Source organism: Lactuca sativa, chromosome 5 (assembly GCF_002870075.4).
Source record: "Lactuca sativa cultivar Salinas chromosome 5, Lsat_Salinas_v11, whole genome shotgun sequence".
In the NCBI taxonomy this organism is placed as follows: Eukaryota; Viridiplantae; Streptophyta; class Magnoliopsida; order Asterales; family Asteraceae; genus Lactuca; species Lactuca sativa.
This window is the reverse complement of record NC_056627.2, coordinates 309,301,065-309,316,318: the sequence shown is the minus strand read 5'-3', so window position 1 is coordinate 309,316,318 and position 15,254 is coordinate 309,301,065. Positions and strand designations below refer to the sequence as shown.

Genomic DNA, 15,254 nt, shown 5'->3' with positions numbered 1-15,254 from the left:
AAATAAAAGTTTTTTTTGCCACTTGTCATTCGCTCATGAGTTTTAACACTTGTCATTTTGTGGTATTTTTGAAAGAAATATTATCCACTTGTCAATTTTTGATTTGTTTCAATTTTTAAAATCAAAGTCATATACTATATATATAAAGTATTAAATATCATATATATATATATATATATATATATATATATATATATATATATATATATATATCCTCCTTAATAAATAAAAGTTTTTTTTGCCACTTGTCATTCGCTCATGAGTTTTAACACTTGTCATTTTGTGGTATTTTTGAAAGAAATATTATCCACTTGTCAATTTTTGATTTGTTTCAATTTTTAAAATCAAAGTCATATACTATATATATAAAGTATTAAATATCATATATATATATATATATATATATATATATATATATATATATATATATATATATATATATATATATATATATATATATATATATACTATTAAATTGCTATAAATATATATCTTCGTTTCTTATTTTAAAGTTATACATTAAAAAATATTAAAATTTTACATTTTAATGTTTAATTCTTTTTTAAATTAACCCGTGTAATACACGGGTCTCACACCTAGTACTCTTTATAAACAAGCATAATCCCAACAAATATCCCAAGCTAGTTAAATGACTCAACCACCAATAAAGACAAAGAAAAAGACTCTCTAACACTCACACATATACAAATACACTTATAAATAGGTTTAGATCCGTGACTTAACTCTAAACCTAAGAGCCAAAACAAGTTATATAACAGAAATGGAGAAGATGACAGTGGCTGCACTGTTGATTTCCATGGTGGTTTATGGCTCACAGATGAAGACAACCTTTGGAGCATTGTATATGGTTGGGGACTCAGCGGGATGGACCACCATTGGCAATGTCAATTACAAGCAGTGGGCTGCTACTAAAACCTTCCAGTTTGGAGACACCATTGGTACGTATCTTTCATCTTTTCCTCTTCACTTTATGGTTATCTTTTGTGTGTTTAATGTTTATATATGGTGTTCATCATTACCAAACGATTTAAACTGTCAAAATCGGTTTTCTTATGGTGTAAAGTTTATAAAATGTAAGAACTTCTAATTAATAAGTGTGAGAAAAATGTAATGAAAATGATAAAAGGTACCTTCAAATTGATCGTTTTGTGTTGGGAGTTTTGTTGCATCTAATTTACTTTTGAAGATGATTAAGCCGTATGTGCTACGTACTTTAGTTATGTTTAATACTAGCAAATTAATAATTTAAGCTATAATCTCACAAGCAAGGAAACATACACATTACACTTGTCAACTACACATGTTCTTTTTATACCTACAATATGTGTTCGCTTAAGAAAACATTCTATTTGAGTGGCAATTAACTAAAGAAAGAGCTTGTTTAGGCCGAAGGGTATAGTGGTCACAAAGAGGGTTTGTTGCAAGGTGCTGACCTTGTTAGAGTGGTGCACACCATCCCCGATGTCATTATTGTGATGTCGTGGTAAATACCATGGAAGACCACAACCAATCACTTTCTGAGTTTCTTCTTCTTCTTCTTCTTCTTCTCTTCTTGTTAATAATGAAATTTAAAAGGGTTGATTAAAAAAACACTTCATTTTACCATATAGACATCCTAATTAAATTTTGAAATATTTTTATTGGTTGAAATTTCGTTGTTTTTCAAAAAAATTGATTATAAGTAATTAATTATAGGTTGATTTTTTATAAAATAGTCGATATAATGTTTGAGAGGTATCTTATTAGCATCATCGGTGTCCATTGGTGATGCAAATTCGTATGTCCATCATAATTGCATTCTCGAAGTAGTGCTACTTTATCATCACGTTTAATAATTGCATTCTCAAAGTAGTGCTCCTTGGTTACGTGTGTTATCCGGCAAACATGATAGATAAAGTTTTCCATTTTTTCTTTGTTAATATCATTGTTTATGCATTTTAATTTAAAAAATATGAGAAAGACTTGACTAAAACACATTTTACAAATATATGTATACTTGTATTAGACTAAACGGTATCCTAGATTAATATCGCCGGTGGTTGCTGATATGACATGTTTACCGCCGATAAACACCACACTTCAACCGCATTCTTTATCGGTGGTAAAGTTTACTGGTGAACTTCCACCGATGTGTCTCTCTTGACTTACCTCTGAAAATAATCCCTTCTCACTTATTTTCTACCGGCAGCAATCTAAATTGCCACGCACTAACATCTTTTAATAATGGAAAATTTTGCAAAAATGTCTATCATTTGATGTGTCCGTTGGTAAATATTTTAGGACACCCCTTAGCCTTAGTCTAGCGGTAAACACTATTGATTATGAATTATGTGGGTGTGGTTTCATGCTCTTTTGCTCCATTTAATTTCATTTTATAGGAATGTTGAAGAATATTAGAATAACTATTTTTTAAGTCTAACATAAATACAAATGGTTCTAATATATTAAGCCATGACGGTTCGGTGTTGGTGATTTTAGCGTTATTCATATATGTTAGTATAGTTAGTATTACTATCGACATATGCTGAGTTCATTTAACTATCTGAGACTGGATGTACGAGATGCACATTCAGAGTGATAGATATGGATTTAGAAATACGGGGGACCGAAGACAACACCCCTGGGAACAAGGTTCATAGGGGCTACGCCAGGGGCAGAGTCCTAGATGGCAGCTATTCCTTTGTAACTATCATTAACCACCATCTTCCAAGTATAAAAAGAAGATGAACATTGCATGCAAATGTTACAACTTTCATATGACCAAACACTGATTCTTTGCATATCTCCATCTCTCTAACAACTAAAAACGCATCACAACAATTATTTTGTGTTTCTAATTCTCATAGGTCGCTAATCAAAATTGAAGTTTTTGAATTATCTCACTTCTAAATTCATTTACCTAAGACAATAAAGACGGATTATAAATTTCAGAAAGTGATACAATCACGATCCTTGAAACATGAAAGTCAAATTGTCATTCGAATTTTCTAAAATTTTAACAAATATCATTTTCGTTAAAATGCTATCATAGCGAAAAAAAGTAAATTTTAGTTTTCTTGTGTTTTGGCCCTAAATATTTTTTTTTTGTTCGCAAAAAAAAAACATTATTTTGGCAATATTTAATTGTGGTTTTAGTCTTTCTAAAAATAATAAAACTCTTTTGCTCTATGAGTATATCTTTTACCAAAAAAAAAAATTGTGTGTTGCTATTTAACTTTATTTTTCTAATTCGGATGATACGTATAATATATTTTTGTTATGTTTTTCAAATTTTCATCCTATATATTAAAAAAAATACAATGAAAAACAAAATAATAATACTGTTTAAACCCTTATTGAGTTCACAGATGGAGTTTTTAGGTTATGATGGTGTTATTAAGATATTTTCAAATTTTCATCCTATATATTAAAAAAAATACAATGAAAAACAAAATAATAATAATACTGTTTAGACCCTTATTGAGTTCACAGATGGAGTTTTTAGGTTATGATGGTGTTATTAAGATATTTTTGACATATAAGAACAAATATAATCATTTGGGAACAAAGGGCTTGTTTTGTCGTTGGCAAGTGGGTAGCCGGAAATGATGGTCATGGTTGGGTGTTAGATGGCCGAAGAAGATGTAAGTTTTATCAAGTTGCTTGACTACTAAACAATGGAAATTGCTTGACTACTAAACTTTTACTAATAAACGAGACCACTAAACTCTTGATCTGAAACTTGTACCCTATTTATACTAGACATAATTGAATCCTAAACAAACACAAAAACACAAGTCCATATCAAGTTTCCTAAAATAAAACAAACTTTCTTTTAACCGATTAATCAAACAATCACTCCCTTAATTGGTTAAGTCACTCGTTCAAAACACTGTCGATTCCTCTTCAATTAGACTCGCTTCTTCCTTTTCCCATTTAGGACATTCGTTTTAATAGTGACCAAGCTCACCACATTTGTAAGATCTAACGTGACATTTATCCCGGACACGTTCATTACCATCTCGACTTCTCCCGGACCCCTGACCTCTTCCCCGGTCATGTCCAAAGTCATCCCGATTTGAACTTCCATTGACACAATGCTTACAAACATGTGATTTTTCCTCACTAGCCAACAACAACCCACCTTGAGTGTCCTCAACTTTCTCGGTTCCTCTTATACGCTCCTCGTATGCCTTCAATCTACAAACCACTTCATCAAATAACATTGAATCCAACTCGAAATATTGCTCTATTGAAGCCACGATTTGAAGAAACGACTTAGGCATCGAATCTAGTAACCTTTTTACCAAATCACCTTCTTCAAGCTCATATCCAAGACTCCTTGCTTTTGACGCTAAACCGGATAATTTTGTCACAAAATCATCAATCGTTTCACCCTCCTTCATGCGCAAACTTTCAAGCTCTCTCTTTAACGTTGCAAGCCGAGCCGTTCTCACTCGATCCACTCCCAAATACCGTGTTTTCAGCCCATCCCACACTTTCTTTGGTTCGGTGTAACTCGTCATTTGCAACACCATGTCTTCGGGTATCGCTTGAAACAAAAAAGCAAGAGCTTGTTTTGACTTTTTGATCCGATGTTTCACCCGCCTTTGGTTCGACCGTCTCCCATATGCCGTGTGCATCCATAATCGACTTGACTTTGACCGCCCACACCGGATAATTCGTTGGAGTCAAAACCGGAACTTGATACGTCATCGAACCTCCTTCTTTAACCAACGACATCCTTTTCTCCTTAACCCGACTTCTTTAATAAAGCTTGTTCCGAGAGCACTCTTCCATCGAACAACAAGACAAGGTCACGACCACCTTTACCGTCTTCCGACACCCGCAAAACGAACCGATTCAAAGTCACCCACTTTGACGTCTTCTCGTTCGTTTACTCCGCGCCTCCGGTTAGTCCCTCACAAGCCCGATTAAAAAAATCGGGGTTGCTTCTAATCAACCTCGAATCACACCCCCTTCAACAAAACCGCTTTGATACCAAGTGTAAGTTTTATTTAAGTTGGAACAGGTGTGCAACAAAATAGAAGAAAAAACGGAACAATGGAAATTGCTTGACTACTAAACTTTTACTAATAAACCAGACCACTAAACTCTTGATCTGAAACTTGTACCCTATTTATACTAGACATAATTGAATCCTAAACAAACACAAAAACTAAAACATGTCCTTATCAAGTTTCCTAAAATAAAACAAATTTTTTTCTTTTAACCGATTAATCCAACAGCTAATCATGACATGCATCGGCTAACAAGGAAAACAAACCGGAGATAGAGACACTTAATTTTAGTTACATTTTTATTTGGTAGGGACAACAACTAATTATATATTTAATCAAAAATAACATATTTTAAAAAAATAAATAGATAAGGACAATATTGTCATTTTATGTTTGTGAGGATGTAACAAAATGATTGTATACGAATGGTCTGAATAAAAAAGAGTTATGCACCCAATCCATAGACAATTTATGTAATTTACTCATTATTAAATATCAAAGGATCCCACATGACATCCTCTTCTTTGAAACTCAACGTCCCTCACCTTGTTTCCACATATATCTTACATCATTTCACCATGATCCTTGATGGAAGTCAAATATCAATGTATCATCAACTTCAACCGCAACTAATCTCACAATAGATTCATTATCAACACACTATTTCACTTTTGCTTCCATAAATTCTCAATACAAATCCAGTTTTTACAACATATTTTCGGTCTAATAACCAACAAGATGCAAGAATTTGCACCATTACTTCATTCTCGGCCTCTAATAATACATTTGATTTACTCGATCTCTTAGAGCCGATATCTTCCAAATAGTTCGAATGGGTTGACCACCACTTTTATCATCAATTTCATCCAAAAAAAAAAAAAAAAAAAAAAAAAAAAAAAACTCTTGCAACCACACTTTTTGAGTTCATGATTTTGTATCGTCCTCGTTGTCTTCATTCTTATCAACCGGAAGATTTCAATCAAAACATGATTCAACTTTTTGATTTCATTTCATCCTCTATGTGTTCAAGAGCAACTATGTATAGGTCTTCCTTGTTTTGCATCTGAGTTTTGAACTAACAAGGAAGAAGACACAAATTACAAAGAAATTGTCATTTGGTGTCACCATCGACTGAGAAGACGTTGAGTGGGGCGCTAATGCAACGCGTGAACATCAATGGGCGGGGGACAAGAAAGTTAAATTTGTTTTTAGGGTTTATTAACAACAATAATAATAATGATAATGATAAATTGAAACAAAAAAATGTTTTTAAATCCATATAGATGTCATGCACCATATTAGACGAACCAGATTAGAATTTGCTTATTTGTAGGCTAGTAGCATGCTATATCCATATGCATCATTGTTGTGTTGATATAATTAAGTGGAAAAGTTTCGGGTAATAATAATAAATTAAAATAAAATAAAATATTTTTAAATCCGGATGTCACATTAGTAGGGGTGCAAACAAGTTGAGCCGAGCCTGAGCCTAACAAAGCTCAAACGTGACTCGTTTAAATTTTTTTTGGGGCTCGAGCTCGAGCTCAACTTGTTTAGAGCCTTATGGTACAGAGCTTGAGATTGACTTGTGAAAAATTATACGGGCTCAGGCTCGGATTGGGCTCGGCTAATATACGTTATACCATAACTCCCTAAATGATATTTGTTAAATATCTATTTATTTTAATATATAAAAATAAAAATAAATAGTTACATATATATAAACTCGAGCACAAGCTCTTTTAGACTTGACAATTTGTGTCTACGTGTCAAACACGAATTTACATGACACGAATTGTAAAATGTGTTTTGGATATTAAACACGAACACGAGACATAACAAATTTGTGTTATACATGATATGACATAAATAAACATATTTTCAACCGTGTTACAGAAAAAATATGAACTTACACAAACAAACATGTTTTACTTGTAAGACACTAATTTGTTTATATGTGTCATGTGCGAACACGAATTTGTTTATACGTGTCATGTGTCGACATGAAAAAACACGAATTTATACGAATATATTTGTTTATACGTGTCGAAACAAATTTGTTTCGTGTCTTATACATGTTTAAATAGTAAATTTGTGTTTGAAATGTGTAAGACACATAGCACAAATTTAAAATATATGTTGACACAACTAAACATAAAACACAAAATTTTGAACACATACACATGTTCGTGTCATGTGTCAAATTGCACCGTCTAAATTTGCTTAATAACCGAGCTTAATATTAAGCTCGAGTTTGATTGGGACTGGTTTAAAATGGATATAGAATCGAGTTTTTAACCGGTGGCTTTGAGTTGCGATTTAAGTGGAAAAATTGGGGTCGAAATTCTGATGAACAATTATGTCATTAGTCATATTTTTAAATTGTAAATATTCCTAAAAATTATATTATATTCATTTTGATAATACTTATAAACCTTTGGTGCGAATTTGGTATCTCAGTTTTCACATACAACAAGCAGTTTCACAATGTGATGCAAGTGAAACACGGCGACTACAGGTCCTGCAATGTCTCCGCCCCCATCGCCACCCATTCTACTGGCAACGACTCCATCGTCATCAAGACCTACGGCCACCACTACTATCTCTGCGCAGTCCCTGGTCATTGCCAAGCCGGACAAAAGCTCGACATTAACGTTCAACGGCTTTCTTCTACATTGGCTCCGACCCCATCACCATCATCATCACCATCGTCCTCTTCTCCATCTCCATCTTCTACTCCTTCCAGCGCCACTGCAAGCAAGCCTAATTCCATTGGTAAAGTTACTGCTACATCAATTAAACTAGGGTTCGCTATAGCTCTTCTTGCTGCTGTTAGTATTGTGTGACACAAGTTGATCCATTTGTATGATGAAAGTGATTGAAGAGATTTTAATACCAATTTGTTGTAGAAGTGGGCGTGCCGGTTTTGTGTAAGAATCGAATCACAATAAATTTTTGATAATTGTTATGATTTTATGATATGTATTTGTGGTTTATTTTTTGTTTGTGAGCATATATAGTTAAATGATACAATTCCATGCAAATACATTTCAATATTGTCACAACCTATAAATTCTATATGAACAAAAAGGAACAATACAAACCAAATACAACAAACAAAACATCTTCTCATCTCACAAAAGCTTTTCTACCAGAAGATTCAGATGCGAAAACCTCTTCATACATTTTTTCTATTGCTTTTGCGAAGTACGCCTTCGCTTGTGGTCTCTTCACCTGCACCACAAAAAAGGGACGTATTTTTAGCAATATTTATTAGTACAACACTTAATGTAAATAAAAATAAAAAATAGGGATAGTTAGTTTATTGTCATCATTACAAATTACAGGTGTTAATTATTTTAATTACTTGACTAATATTCAAAACTCGTGTGTTGAACTTCATATACCTTAAAAGTTGGAGTGAGCAAGCCATTCTCTATGGTGAATGGTTCAGTTATCAATGTGACAGATCTTGCAAACTCGAAACCTCTCAACTGCATCACAATGGCATTCGTTACCAAATCAGGCATACATATATAACAAATTAATACCTTATTTTGATAAAAGGACAAAATTTAAATTGATGATCTGGGACAAAAAAAAATTGCACTTTTTGTCCAGTTAAATACAAGCAAAAAAGCAGTAGAACTATATTAAGTGGTGTCTAATTTCTAAAGGTTACCTGAGCTTCTTTTCCAATGGCATCCATGTCAGCCAGAACAGCAGTCCTTGCCCTTGGGTCATTGCACAGTTGTTCTAAACTTTCAAACTACATCACACGTTGTAGATTAATTGTTAATATATCTTTCCATTAAAAAAAACACTATTTTTAAATAAATCTAAACCTGAAATTGTATCCTTGTAATATTGATAAAACCTTTTTACATATATTAGAAAAAGACTACTTTCGAAATATATACAACAACGAATGAAGGAAAATTAATTATTTATTGTGATTTCATATATGAATTGTGTAGAGATAAATGATTTATAAATGATCAAATAACTATATTTCACCTTTATTCCATCTTTAGCAGCAAATGCTTTCAGCATATCAGGGTCCACACAGACAATAGCAACTAAAGATGAGTTGAAGCTGTCACCTGTTTCAAACCAATATTTATAATTTATAATTTATATAATAAACAAATAAAAAAAGAAAAAGTAGCACTATCAATTGAAAAAATCAATAATGCAAGAAAGGAGTCTGTTTACTTACCATAAACAAAGCATTGTGCAACAAATTTGCTCTTAACATACACATTCTCAATTTTCTCAGGAGCTATGTACTCTCCCTGTGCCAATTTAAAAATGTTCTTTTTCCTGACACAAGATTAAAACATTTTTATTTTTTAAGATACAACAGAGCATAAAATATCTAATTCCAATTTACTTCACCATTATATCTTTCAAGAAAACAAGGCGATTGTAATTAACTTAAAAATGATTAATTTCTTACAACTTAATTACCTATCAATAATCTTTAATCTGCCTCCAGGTGCCCACAATCCTATGTCTCCTGTATGAAGCCATCCTTCATCATCTACTACTTCTCTCCTGAAAAAAATCTTATAAATGTTAATCATAATAATCAACTCAAAATAAAATTCTCTCTAATGGAAAAAATTTAGATGATAAAGATGAGGAGGGCATTTTCGTCTTTTATTCAGACAAGAGATCAAGAGTCTCGGTCTCGGTCTCTATCCCACCTTACACCTTTTTGGGTGGGATATAAAATTGAAATTTGTGTCACGTTGACATCAGTATCAGTCTAATGCATGACAAAAGCAGAAGAGAAGAGAGTAGTGATTATTATATTTATACATACGTTTGCACTTCATCTTTGTAGTAACCTTGGAAGACAATTGGGCCCCTCACACAAATTTCACCACGAGGGTATGGTTGATCATCAGATGTATAGTTCATCTCATGGACATCCACAAGCTTTACCTCTGAAACACACACGAATATTATATATTAATATTGGTTTAAATGTAAAAAATAACAATCAACTTTCATTGATTTATGTATTATAGCATCCTACTTTCATTTTTTCCTATTATAGCATTGTACTTCAAAAAAAATCTACCCAATTAAAGCAATTTTCATTGCTATCATTGGATAGACATTTGAAAGTATGATGTCCAAATGAGAAAGATTAAAAGTAGAATGTTATAACCGCATAGAATTTTTCAAACTACAATGCCCTAATAAGAAAAAGTTGAAATGACAAAAAGAAATGGAAGTATGATGCTATAATGAAGAAATTATAGAAAACTAACCGCAAGCAGGGTTAGGGGAGCCTACATGACCAGAGAGGACATCATTCTTATTCATAGAAGTTATAACACAAGAACTCTCAGTCATTCCATACCCCTCCACTACTGAACAACCGCAACACCTGAAAATATAGGGTTTAAACCCAAGAAATAGCAATCTACTTTTAGTGATTGCTTATTATGTGTACAATACTTTAATAGAAAGAAATGCAACTAGGATGCTATAAAACATAAATGATTGAAAAATTTAACCCTAAAAATAACTTACACTTTAAGAAAATCCAAGACCTCAGGAGACAAGGGTGATGCACCTGAAACCATAAAACGAACCCTTCCACCAAGTTTGTTTTTTATTTTGTTAAATACTAATCTGTCCCACATAGGAGATGCATTCTTTCCTGAAAGATAATAGTAGACAGATTATATTATTTAAAGTATTTTAACCTTAAAGGTGCTAAAAAAAGGTTTGTTAATTGTTACCTTTAAGTAATGCTTGCCTTTTTGCATTAAATGCAGCATTAAACAGTCTTTCTTTCAAACCACCAGATGACTTAACTGCATTCATAACACTGCAATAACCACTCAACTAATTGAGTATCAATAAGCCATACTGATTGAAAAAAATACAAAAATTTATTATACCCATCATATACTCTGTTATATAATCGTGGAACACTACAGAAGATAGTAGGTTTCAATTCCGCCATGTCATCCAATAATTTCAAGTTGTCCTACATTAATGAAAATAAAGTGTAAAGTTTTGACCCCTACCCCATTAAGTCAAAAAGAAACAACAGTTTTGTCATGATGTGATTAAGTACAATAGAGAAATCATTATCATGAACTTAATATGGAAAGAACATAAAATTGTGTTTCTTACTCCTTGATAAAATCCAGTTGAGCCACCATAGTATGCCAACATGATCTGGTTGGACCTTTCATATATGTGTGCCAAAGGAAGATAAGATATGTATCTGAAATTTAAACATGGAGTTCATTACAACAAAATAATGGTGAAACAAATTGACATTTTAACCAATTTGAGAATGCTAATACTTACACATCCGATGGATAGAACTTAATTTCAAGACTTCCGCCAGCAACATTTGCAATCAGGTTTCCATGGGAAAGTACAGCCCCCTTAAGACGGTTAATACTTAAGGTAAGAAAAGATTCAACTTTGGTAGACTTAAAAATAAAAAAGCATAAGTCAATAAGAAATTAAAAAAAAACCTTTGGTGTCCCAGTTGTTCCACTTGTATAACATATTGTAGCCACATCATCTGGTTTTGGTGGACGAAAAGGGTGTCGATCATTACTTCCCTAAAAAGCACCAATTCATATGCCACATAAATCAGTAATCAAATGGCAGAAATCATAAAAGATTAACTCAAATCATAGAAACTCATGTTGTAATCGGAGATGTTTAAGTGTGGTATTATGATAACAAGATAGAGTAATTGAAAATTTCAGCAAAATCAAAAACTAAATTATGATTCAATTAAAGGATTTGAAGTTACCTGAGCAATAAGCTTTGAAAATGATACAACCTTAACTCCAGTCTCTGATGGAAGAGATGGCATTAACTCATCTAGCCCTCCAACCACCTAAATTACAAGTCAATATTCAGTAAAAAATCTGATGATTGAAATTGATAAGAAATGAAACAAATGATTAACCATCATACCACTATCAAACGCACAGAAGGAATCTCTGACAAAAAGCTCAGCAACTGAAATGTCAAAGTGATTAGCAACTAATCACAAATATTAACCATTTAAAAGTATCAATGTGAAAAAAAAATGGGCGAAACTTACAATATGCAATGTCTGTGGCACACAAAATATAGCTTGTGTAGAAGAATGATTCACAATATACTTCACAGCATCCGGACCTACATGATAAATACATTTGCATCATAAAATAAAGAAAGGTGATTTAAAAGTTTGACAAAATAATTGTGTACAAACCAAGGGTATCATATAAAGGGACAGATATGTATGAATACGCAGAGCAAGCATGATCAACAATTATCCACTCGGGTCTATTGATAAAGTATAATCCAATACAAGATCCCTGTTGCAATGTTATACAATTGAAATTATAAGAGATAATATTAAACAAAAAAGTACAAAAACCAACAAGGAGAGATTAGTATAATACAAGTGACATGCCTTGGGTATTCCATGGGCCACTAACCCAGAACCAATAGCTAACCGAGCTTTAGCTGCTTCCCCATAAGTGGTCCATTTGTATCTTTAATAAAATGAAGATAAATTATTAAAGTATTCGTACCCAATTTGCATTAAAAAATAATAAACTAGTTAACATACTCTCCAACAGTTCCATCTTCACGAATCCGTGTACCCAAATACTTGTTATCCCGGAAGGTTTCAGATGCATAACTATAGTCGAAGCAAATTATTGATGTTTATTTTTCCATGATTAGCATAATATTTACAATTTTAGTGAAGAAATCATAATATAGTGACAGTAGATGCTTACACAAAATTATCATGTAAGGTACCAATGTCAGGATGATCAGGGAATCTACTGACTAACTTCAAAGGAGAGGTCGCAGATCTGCCACCAAAAAGGGAAATATATATATGTCAAGGATTCAAGTGATGTAATGTTTAATGATGAAACAATGAGTTATGAGTACTACCTGTAAACATTCCATTTTCCTGTCTTCAATTTCTCTGGAAGAACAACACTGTACCCTTGTTCTGCCATAGTAACAAAATCAGTAAATATGGTGATGAAATGTAGAGTAAATTAAATGTGTATATGAATATGAAATCTAGAGTTGATAAAAAAAACCATAGAACAACAAATTTCCTTCATGAGTTTATGGAAAGCGGACTACATAGATGCTTACTTTCATGGAATCTAAGATTTGATATGCCATATAAAACTATTAGGCGTACGTTTAGCTAATTCTAAAGCATGCCAGATTCTAAAGTAGTTTCCACCTCATATCACAAACACTGTTGCATTAGAAATCCAAACTACCCACATAAATCACAATAATCCCCTAATGGATATGAGAGAGAGAGAGAGAGAGAGAGAGAGAGAGAGAGAGACCTGTGAAAAACTCCCCGGCTGTTTGATTTTGTTGCAGTGTTGAGTGAGGATCGGCGGCGGCAGAGGTGATGTGGTTTTGAATAGTTTGAAGCCGGCGGCTGGCCTTAGATTCCATTGAATTTTCTCCGGAAGGATGAAAATGGGAGATTAGCTTCTAGTCTCGCAGATTCAAACTCTTCTGACACAATGTATACTTAATATCAAACGCTTCTGACACAATGTATACTTAATATGTATGGATGGATATATAAAATTTTGAGAGGGAGATGGTGTAGGTAAAATTTGGAAAGTTGACGAATTTCATATATGGAATATAATTTTTAATGTGATATCGTTCAACACATGGGATATATATATATATATATATATATATATATATATATATATATATATATATATATATATATATATATATATATATATATTAGACAAACTTAACAGCTACTCATGATTATCTTTATATATAGTATTTAATTCTTTGAGGTTGTAATGTGTAAATTATATTTCTATAAATCATAAGTCTCTCCACCTAATTGGGTGTGATGTGTGAGCCAATTAATCCCACCCTTTTTTTATTCCTCTTCCCTGTCGTTCTCTCTTTCTTTACCATACCTTTCAGTTTTCTGCATCTCTAATCTTCCCATGACTTCTTCTTCTTCTCACGATCATACCCTATCCATGAACACAGTTCTTCATCTGATATCCAACAAATTGTCATCTAGCAATTATCTTTTATGGAAAAATCAAATGATTCCCCTCCTCACCTATCAGAATCTGTTGGGCCATGTAGATGGGTCTCTTCCCGCACCTGATCTGGTGGTTCTCACTGATGGCAAGTCCTCGCCAAACCCGGAATTTGCTGCATGGATCTCTGCTGATCAGCGAGCAATTATTTTTCTCCATGCATCCTTAACTGAAGAAGCTTTTTCCGAGATTGTTGGCCTGTCAACGGCTCGACAGATTTGGGTTGCGCTTGAGGTGGCTTATAGCCACTCCTCTGTCGAAAGAATTCAAAACCTCCGCGATCAACTGCGCCAATTCTCCAAGGGAACCTCCACTGTTGAGTTTGGAAGGAAATTCAAGAACATTTGTGATCAACTTTCTGCTGTTGGTCATCCTGTTGGTGAATCGGACAAAACACACTGGTTTTTGTGTGGTCTTGGTCCGACTTTTGAGACTTTTTCCACCGCTATTCGGGCCTCTCGGTCCCTCACTACTCTCCGAGATCTTCTTGCCCAAGCCGAGGCACATGAGTTATTTTTGCGCTCTCTACATGGGACTGCTTCCCCGTCAGTGGCCTTTTCTGCTACCTCCCATCCCCCCACACCTCGCGGTGGTCGTGGTGGTCGCGGTGGTCGTGGGCGTGGGCGTCGTCCTCCCCATTGTCAATTATGCCGAACCAATGGCCACTATGCTAGTGCATGCCCACATCTCTCGTCATATGCCACTCATAAACCCGGATCAAATGTTGATTTAGCCAAAGCCTTTCATGCTCAATGTCGTGTAACACCCAATGCCCCTGGTTTGTTGACTCCGGTGCCACCGATCATATGGCTTCTTCCACGGCATCCGTCTCTCAACCTATGCCTTATGTTGGGGACTCTAAGGTTGCTTTTGGGGATGGTAATGTTCTCCCCATATCTCATATTGGTCAATCTATGATTCGCAATAATATTAAATTGCGGGATGTTCTCGTTGTCCCAATGATCACCAAAAATTTATTGTCCATTAGTAAATTGAATACTGATAACAGTCTCGATGTTTTGTTTTCCCAACCTCATTTTTATATCCAGGATCGGGCAACGAAGCAGGTTCTAGCAACGGGGCGATGTGAGCAAGGATTATATGTTCTATCCAATAAACCGAC

At 33.7% G+C, this 15,254-nt stretch overlaps 2 protein-coding genes across 2 annotated transcripts; one reads left to right on the top strand and one right to left on the bottom strand.

Annotated features, from left to right (window-relative positions):
* Nucleotides 1-660: 660 nt before the first annotated feature.
* On the top strand, nt 661-8,022 carry LOC111890813 (mavicyanin). Its single transcript, XM_023886896.2, has 2 exons — nt 661-959; nt 7,482-8,022. The coding sequence occupies exons 1-2, from the start codon at nt 782-784 to the stop codon at nt 7,865-7,867; spliced, it is 564 nt and encodes a 187-aa protein (XP_023742664.1). The 5' UTR covers nt 661-781; the 3' UTR covers nt 7,868-8,022.
* On the bottom strand, nt 7,994-13,665 carry LOC111890814 (long chain acyl-CoA synthetase 7, peroxisomal). Its single transcript, XM_023886898.3, has 23 exons — nt 13,388-13,665; nt 12,969-13,029; nt 12,806-12,883; nt 12,634-12,705; nt 12,475-12,556; nt 12,271-12,376; nt 12,118-12,194; nt 11,988-12,032; nt 11,821-11,907; nt 11,534-11,623; nt 11,361-11,440; nt 11,181-11,274; nt 10,943-11,031; nt 10,781-10,869; nt 10,569-10,698; nt 10,304-10,422; nt 9,850-9,973; nt 9,492-9,578; nt 9,241-9,344; nt 9,039-9,124; nt 8,704-8,790; nt 8,429-8,515; nt 7,994-8,255 (listed from the first exon to the last, which is right to left on the bottom strand). The coding sequence occupies exons 1-23, from the start codon at nt 13,500-13,502 to the stop codon at nt 8,151-8,153; spliced, it is 2,094 nt and encodes a 697-aa protein (XP_023742666.1). The 5' UTR covers nt 13,503-13,665; the 3' UTR covers nt 7,994-8,150.
* Nucleotides 13,666-15,254: the final 1,589 nt, after the last annotated feature.

Excerpts from the sequence above, each read along its gene's own strand:
- LOC111890813 (XM_023886896.2), top strand. The coding sequence starts at position 782 with ATGGAGAAGATGACAGTGGCTGCACTGTTGATTTCCATGGTGGTTTAT. Across the intron at positions 960-7,481 it reads CCAGTTTGGAGACACCATTG|TTTTCACATACAACAAGCAG; the intron begins GTACGTATCTTT and ends TTGGTATCTCAG.
- LOC111890814 (XM_023886898.3), bottom strand. The coding sequence starts at position 13,502 with ATGGAATCTAAGGCCAGCCGCCGGCTTCAAACTATTCAAAACCACATC. Across the intron at positions 9,125-9,240 it reads TGCACAATGCTTTGTTTATG|GTGACAGCTTCAACTCATCT; the intron begins GTAAGTAAACAG and ends GGTTTGAAACAG. Across the intron at positions 8,791-9,038 it reads CTGCTAAAGATGGAATAAAG|TTTGAAAGTTTAGAACAACT; the intron begins GTGAAATATAGT and ends CGTGTGATGTAG.